The sequence below is a fragment of the Callospermophilus lateralis genome, chromosome 6, assembly GCF_048772815.1.
Source record: "Callospermophilus lateralis isolate mCalLat2 chromosome 6, mCalLat2.hap1, whole genome shotgun sequence".
Classification (NCBI taxonomy): Eukaryota; Metazoa; Chordata; class Mammalia; order Rodentia; family Sciuridae; genus Callospermophilus; species Callospermophilus lateralis.
Window position 1 is genome coordinate 103,283,394 of NC_135310.1, and position 8,278 is coordinate 103,291,671.

The 8,278-nt window shown below is 38.7% G+C and overlaps 1 protein-coding gene across 1 annotated transcript in view; it reads right to left on the minus strand.

Moving 5' to 3' along the window:
- Positions 1 to 7,884, minus strand: part of Efhc1 (EF-hand domain containing 1) — a 52,431-nt gene extending 44,547 nt beyond the window's left edge. The window contains exons 1-2 of the mRNA XM_076860086.2: positions 7,705 to 7,884; positions 3,815 to 4,036 (exon numbers count right to left, since the gene is read on the minus strand). Coding sequence (XP_076716201.1) covers positions 3,815 to 4,036; positions 7,705 to 7,767 — 285 coding nt within the window. The 5' untranslated portion in view covers positions 7,768 to 7,884. The remainder of the gene's footprint in view (positions 1 to 3,814; positions 4,037 to 7,704) is intronic.
- Positions 7,885 to 8,278: the final 394 nt, after the last annotated feature.

The window sequence follows — 8,278 nt, forward strand, 5'->3', positions numbered from 1 at the left end:
AATTAGTGCCATGAGGAAAACAAAGAAAGGAAAACAACAGAGAAAATAGAGATTTCCTTAGTACAGTGGTCAGAAAAAGCCTCAGGTAAGGCATATGAATGATAAGACAAAGTGAGCCACCTGAGATCAGAAGGAACATCATCTAGGTTGGAGAAATAGCATGTGCAAAGACCCTGAAATGGGGGGATGGGGTGGGGGAAGTGCTTCCATTTCAAGGAAATGAGGAAAAGAAATCCATTATTATTCAAACACAGTAGATGAAGGAAAGAGTAAGAAAACATCAGGGAAGGCCATCTAGGCTAAGGGGAGGGAGGAAACTGTACAGTTGAATCTTACTCTACATATGATGGGGAAGTCATGGAACCAACCATGGTCAATATGTAACATAGTTTAATTTTTAAAAGATAAGCCTGACTGCTGTATGGAAAGTGAATTTATAATATTGAAGATAGAAAAACGTGGACAGATTAGTTAAAAATAACAGAGCTTATTAATTGATTGGATGTGAGTTGTGAGGAGAAAGAAGGATTAAAGAAAGATATCTTTCAAGTTGGGGTCAGAGCAGCCAGATGGGTGGTGATAATGTTCACAGTATTCGTTTAAAGGATCCAGAAAGCATTTTACTAAAGATGTGATAGAATCAAAGTTGTGCTTCAGGGAATAAAGGAGGTAGTAGACCTAGTATAAGCAAATAATTACGTATGAGCCTACATTAACAGTTGTCTAGTTGCTCATTTGAGCCACAAAAGTGATAGAGGAAATGAAAGTGAGACATATTTGACTCAGTAACTCATTGAATGTGGGGAGAAAAGGCAGAAGACGGTCAGGTTCCAAGCTCAGATTATCTGGTGAAATTGCACAGGCAGAGCAGATCTAGGGAAAAGGAAGATGAGGTCAGTCAGAGGCGTTGAAGTGCTAACAGCTCATCCAGGTGAAGCTATCCCATGGGGAGAGGGACACAGATCAGAGTTTCAACTAGGCCAGAATTGTCTTAATTGAGGAAAAGGTGAAACTATGAAAAGGGGGTGTGTCTCAAGAAGATAATATAAGAATTAGCACAGAACCTTGAAAATGCTTACAGTGAAGAAGTGACAGGAGGGAGAGATACCAGAGAAAGAGCAAGTAATAGAGAGGAAGAGGAAAATCATGAGAGGAATAATCATGGCAGCAAGAAAAAAGCAGTTTCAAGAAGAGAGGAAGGGTCAACAGTGTCAGATGTTGTAAGCAGGTCAGAAAATGTGGGTGAAGTAAACCTCTTTAGATTTGGCAAAAAGGATAATACTAGCTACTCAGGAAAAAGGAATTTTGAGATTGAGGACAGAGAAAATCAGATTGTAAATTATCTGATATTCCACTGAGAAAGAAAGTTTTCTTGCTTAAAGAAATCACAGAGTAAAAGGAGGTTTTGTTATTACGGTTGTTTCTTAGCTAGAGAAGGATACCATATTTGTTTGAAATGAAAATACGAAAGTTGAAGATGAAAAGATGGAAGAAGAGTAACATCAGGTACACAGAGTGGGAAGTCAGCCTGAAATAGAGAATACAATGTGTAATGATAGAGAAAATTATATGGGAACAAAGAGAAAAGATCAGGGGATTCACAGTAGATGTAGAAAATGTCCTGTTCTTTATCACCTAAGAAGAAATGAAGTTATATTCTGTCTATGAGGAACAGCCTCAAGAATATCCAGAATATGAACAAATATGTTGGTTATCAATAATGAACCTCCAGTCAGGTACAGTGGGCACATGCCTTGTAATCCCTGCAGCTCCAGAGGCTGAGCAGGAGGATCATGAATTCAAAGCCAGCCTCAGCAACAGCAAGGCACTAAGCAACTCAATGAGACCCTGTCTCCAAATAAAATACAAAAGAGGGCTGGAGATGTGGCTCAGTGGTTGAGTGCCCCTGAGTTCAATCCCTGTTATCAAAAAATAAAAAATAAATGAAAAAAAGGACCTCAAAACAGTCTTTAAAACATTGAATTCTGATTTAATTCAGAAAAGCCCACAAATAAACAAAATAGTTTCAAAACCATGCATTTAACTACTGTCTGTCTCATATCTATGATAAAGATTATTTATCTAAAAATCATAAAGATAAAAATAAATAAGCTAGAAAATAAATATGTGAATGTTATAATAATATTATTTATGTATACTAACCTTTTTTATTTTTATTTTTCTGGTACTGGTGATTAACCCCAGGGACATTTTACTATTAAGCTACATCCCCAGCCCTTTTTCAAAATTTTGAGACAGTGTCTCACTAAGTTGCCCAGGCTGGCCTCAAATTTTCAGTCCTCTATCTCAGCTTCTGAATTGCTAGGATTTCAGGTATGTGTGACTGTGCCCGGCCACAATACATTTCTTTAAAGATAGTGCCAATGAGCCACACAATGGTGTACCCCTATAACACTAGCAACTTTGAGGAAAAGACAGGAGGACTGCAAATTCAAGGCCAGCCTCAGAAATATAATAAGACCCTTTCTCAAAATAAAAAGTAAAAAAGAGCTGGGGATGTAGCTCAATGATAATGTACCTCTGAGTTCAATCCCAAGTCTAAAAAATTTTTAAAAAAAGAATAATATTAGGGGCTGGGGCTGGGACTCAGCAGTAGTGCACTTGCCTGGCATGTGTGGGGCACTGAGTGGGCTTGATTCTCAGCACCGCATATAAATAAATAAACTAAAGATCTATCAGCAATTAAAAACAAATTAAAATAAAAAAGAATAATATTAAATAAGCATAAATTAATAACAATTAATATAAAATAACTTAATTTTATTTTTATTTTTAGTTGTGGTTGGACACAACACCTTTATTTTATTTATTTATTTTTATGTGGTGCTGAGGATTGAACCCAGGGCCTTGCACGTGCTAGGCAAGCACTCTACTGCTAAGCCAAAACCTCAGCCCCTCATTTTCTACTTTATTATAATCATTTACTATTCTTTTTAGTAAAAATGAACATACAAGGATTTCTTGATAAATTATTAAATCCCTAATGTACCCTTCTCTTGTATTTTCACTTCTCTCTCTTCTATACTGATTTATCAGTGCCTGCTAAGGCTATGAATAAACAAGAAAAATAAGCAAATGGCAATAATATAGCCAATTATATAATTTATAATTTGTTCAGTGCATATTTAGGTTCAGTCCATGAATGAATGTATGACCATGTTCCTAAAATAAGAAAGAGGATTTTTTAGGAGAAAAAAAGATTGGGGAAGAAAAGAAAGGATTATGTGGAAATATCAAGAGATGGAAATAAAGCAACTCACACTGCAAAAGCATAAGAGTAAATGAGAAACAAACAAAAATTTTCTATGACCCTTTGGTTATGTAACATTTAAATGTAAAGTGTTTCCTGAAAAACAAAAACTTATAGAGACAGCCTGGAGAAAACTGACAATAGATGGGATCATTGTTTTAAAGATGATATTTTGCATTTCATAAAGAATAAACATCTCTCATTGCTGCAGAATAGAGTACTTTTAAGAAACAGAAAACATAGAGCTGGTAAACATAGGGCAATATGAACTCACTATTCTAGAATTCAACCAACTTTTCTTTAATTGTATCTGCAAATATTCCAGTGAGGTCTACAGGGAATTATTTTCTGTAATCAACTTCCTGACTAAAGAAAGCTTCTTTCAAGCCTGAGTTCAGCTGTCTATGAGTAAGGGTTAAGGCATTTGAACAATTTTCTCCAGAGAGCACTGTGGGAATCCTGTGGTTGACTATTTAAGTTTTCTGTAGCCAGTTGGCTTTCAGGCATTTAAATTCAAGGGTACCCTAGAATCCCAGGTGATACCTTTTTGTCAAAAGCTACATGTGCTGGAATGAATTCTGCAGGTGGGGCCTGCTTAGGTTGGCCATAAGTTAGAACTGGTGCTTTATTGGCCAATTCATCCAGCTCTGCTGGAGACAGCTGGTTGACCTGTAACCGCTCCCCACCTATCCCAACTGTTGGACGTCGAACAACTGCATAGCCGTTCCTGTAGCCCAACGTCTGGCTTCTATGGAAAGCTGTTTTCTGGAGAAGAAAAGAAATATGTCATTAATAACATTATATGTTTGTTATATAAAATATTTTTAAAATATTATAACTCAAACCTTTGCTTATAAATATCACAAAACTTACATCTTAAAGTTTACCTACATTAAAAGCTTCTGTATTTTAAACTATAACACTTAGGAATGAGGAGGGAAAGAACTATTAGATGTTAAAATTTAAAATCTTTCTCTATAATGCTCAATTTAACTATCAGCTCACCTTACATGAAAGATTAAAATACTATCTCATCTGCATTTTATTTTTGTTTTTGAGACAGGGTCTCACTGTGTTACCCATGCTGGTCTTATATTCATGATTTCAGATGATCTTTCTCCCTCAGCCTCCTAAGTAGCTGGGACTACAGGTGTGTGTCTCCATGCTGGGCTCCTCTATCCACTTAATTTTTTTACTAGTTTTTCTATGTTTTTTAATCTTCTCAGTGATTGTGAATCATGGAACCCAGAAGACAAAGGTCTGTGAATTTTATTTTTACCTGGACTAGAAAGTGCTTTATATTAAAAGCCCTGTTTGTTTTTATGTGCCACACTGATAGATTCATAAAACTCTTTGGAAAGCAACTAGATAGCATGTATTTAAATTCTTGGACTCAATAATTCTACTCTTGATCATTGATTTTAAGGTTATAATCCAAAATTATGGGAAAGAACTATATGCCTCGAGCATCCCATAAGAATGTTATTTACAACAGTAAAACTTTGGAAACAATTTAAAAGACAAACATATGAAGACATGAGTAAATGATGGAAAACTCAGTAATGGACTATTACACAAAGTCATTAAAATAATGGCTTTACAGACCACAGAGCAACCTGAAGAAAATGATTTATGATTTAATAAGACTAAAAAAATCATACTACAATTGTAAGCATGCAAATATGAAGAGAGACTGGATTTGGCAAACATTTTCTGTCTATATTATACATTTTTTAATTATATTGATTTTTATGTATTTTATTTTTATACATTATATATATAATGAACATATTCTCAATAGTTAGAAAAAAATAAAGATAAATTAAAAAAATGAAAGAGTAGAAAAGCAAATTGGATTAATTTTTCCTTTCTCCATTCTTTGTAATATGAGGTTACTTTCAAATTTTTATATGTAAAATACTTAACTACATGTATAATTTGGAATTAATTGCAAAATATATATTTAAGAAGACAAAAGCTGGGCACCATGGTGTACACCTATAATCCTAGAGGCTTGGGAAGCTGAAATAAGATGATAGCAAGTTCAAAGCCAGCTTCAGCAAAAGCGAGGCACTAAGCAACTCAGTGAGATCTTGACTCTAAATAAAATGAAAATAGGGCTGGGGATATGGTTCAGTGGTTGAGTGCCCCTGAATAATCCCCAGTTCCAAAATACAAAAAAAAAAAAAAATTAAAATACAAAATACAAAAGACCTACTTGTTTATCTTCTAATTTCTTTGAAGCCCTGCCTACCAGTTTTCAAGATCTGTACCAACATGAAAGGTACAACAGAATAAACTTCTCTTGCTAAAAGAGTTATGTACTATGGATTTTTTTTTTTTTTGTACTGGGAATTGAACTCAGGGGCACTGGACCCCTGAGCCACATCCGCAACCAATTTTGTATTTTATTTAGAGACAGAGTCTCACTGAGTTGCTTAGTGCCTCACTAAATTGCTGTGGCTAGCTTTGAACTCACAATCCTCCTGCCTTTGCCTCCCGAGCAGCTGGGATTACAGGCATGCACCACCCCGCCTGGCCACTATGGACTTTTTATAAAGGGTCTTGTGTTTAGTGCCACAAGTCACTTGACATAACTGCTCAAGTGCATAACACACAAGATACAAACCAAAATGGGCTGAATTGATTTCCTCATTGAATAACTTGTACAGCATCAAGCACCTCTTCTTCCACCTCTAAAGGTAGAAATAATATCAGTAGGGGATAAGGGTATAGCTCAGTGGTAGAGTGCATGCTTAGGAGGTGCTAGGCCTGGGTTTTGTCCTCAGCAACCAAACAAATAAAAGAGCAACATCAGTGACTAGTTTGCTTTCTTCATTTTCAACAAGCTATCACTGTCATCACTCAGCTATGACCCATGGTGCACCCCATGGCAAGGCCTCTCTATCCTTCTCACTCATTATGATTCACCTTCTGAATATATATATTCACCTTCAGAATTATATATACCTATTACTTCGCTGCTGAAGATACAGTGACCATATTTTCAAATTTCAAATAAGGCAAATTGGTTAACACCTGGCCAGTGTATTTAAAACATGAAATATAACCACTGCACAGTTCGCCTTACTTATAGAATGGCAATAAGTATCTTTAGATCCTGGCACTTCCATTCACATCTCTGTAATCCCCCAAATCAACTCAAGCCTGCCTTTAAGCTGATTCTGTACAGGGCAGTAAAATTCCTATAACATTTTCTAAATTACATAAAACTGGAAACCCAATGAAACTGAAAATCTATGCTGCCGTGTCTTAACAAAGGAGAGAGAACCCAAATTCTCTCACTACACTTTATTTTCAATTTAAATTTATTTTCCTGAAGAAAATATGTTGACTAAATATTTTACCTTAGCTATGTGAATATGGAGAGGAATTAAGAGTCTAAATTACTAAACTATATTCATATAAATTACCGTTGCCTCATCTATGATAATCAGTGTACTGAATCTCAATATTGATTTTGCAGAACATATAATTTAGTAACATTGTTAGAACTGAAACAAATATTAAATAATTTGTCTAGAAAATGTGACAACAAATGCCTGAGTTTGGGGGAAGCAAAGCACAATCTGAACAGGAGCTTTTTACAAAAATATTAGAGTGAAAGTATAGGGCTGAGGGAAGACGAAAGAGCACTTAACCCATTGAGACTGAGGGGAACGGGAAATCTACAAAGCAGAGAAGGGTGATGGTTTGGGAAGAAGATAGCAAATTTTGAAGAGAAACCGCAATGGAAACAGAAAACAAAGATGGACAGAGTGTAGGATTAGACAGTACAAAATGTGGAAGCTGGAGAGAGAAAAAGGATGAGGTTGTATAGAAGCTGAAACGCGAAGGGCGGAGACTGTGCGAAAGGGCCCGATGGAAATAAGGGGATAGAAACCATTTACATCCAAGACAGGAAACGGAACTGGGAATGTAAAGATTAGGATCCAGGATTAAGAAGAGGAAGGAGGCAGGGCGAGAATGACGGGTCTGGGGGAAACAGGTAGGATGAGGATGAAGGTGGAGAGATGTTGAGCGGGCGAAAGGAAGGAGACTATCCGAGGTCAGGGATGAGCTGAGCAGAGACAAGAGTATGGTGTGAGAGAAGGAACTAGGGTGAGGACCTAACGGGAGCTTGGGAGTAGGGTGTGGTAAGGTTTGAAGGAACCGAGCAGTACGAACGCAACTAAGGGGATGAGAACGAAAAAGGGATCAGTGCAAAAACTGAAGAGAGGGATGGAGGGGTGGCAAAGGATACGGGAGAGCGGATGAGGCTGTGTAGAAGAGAACAACAGAACTGCATTGAAGAGAGAATTCGGGGCAGAGGACGGGTTTGACTCGGGTGGAGAATGGAGGGGCACTAAGTGGGAACCCATCTAGGTATTCGGAAGGCGGGGATAGGTGGGGGTGGGCACACAAGTCCTCACCGTGGGGTCCTTAAAGGACGTGCCCGGGAGAAAGGGCAGGCCATGCACAGGGTTAGACACCATCGCTGCCGATGTGGCCGCCGCCAGCTCGGTCAAGCTTTGTCCTTCCCGGTTGCCCCGGCGACAAGCAGCGTCCTCCGGCCGGGCTCCATGGTAACTCCAAACAGAGCTCCCCCAGCGAAGGTGGGCGGGACCTGAAGCGCGGGCTTGACAGGTCTGCGCGTGCGCCGCTCCGGGCACTCCGCGTTCTCGCGGTAATGTGACCTGAGACTGTAGGGTGGGGTCCGTGGGCCTAGAGGAGGTGGCCCCGCCCCTTCTGCTTCGCCCCTCCCATCCTCCTCCTAGGCGCCCAGAAGTTGCAATGTGGAAGCTGATGGCTGGGTGGGAAGAGATGGGTACAGTTAGGCAAGCGTTGGCTCCTGCAGCGAAGTCTGGGGTCGAAGCACGTCTTTATATAAACTGCAGAGGAAGGGACGGACGTTCCTTCCTTCCCTCCACCCCCATCGTCGCCAAGCTCGTACCAGGAGTTCAGGCGCTCTTTTCTCCCTACTCTGGGAAAGGGCTGCTGTCCAGA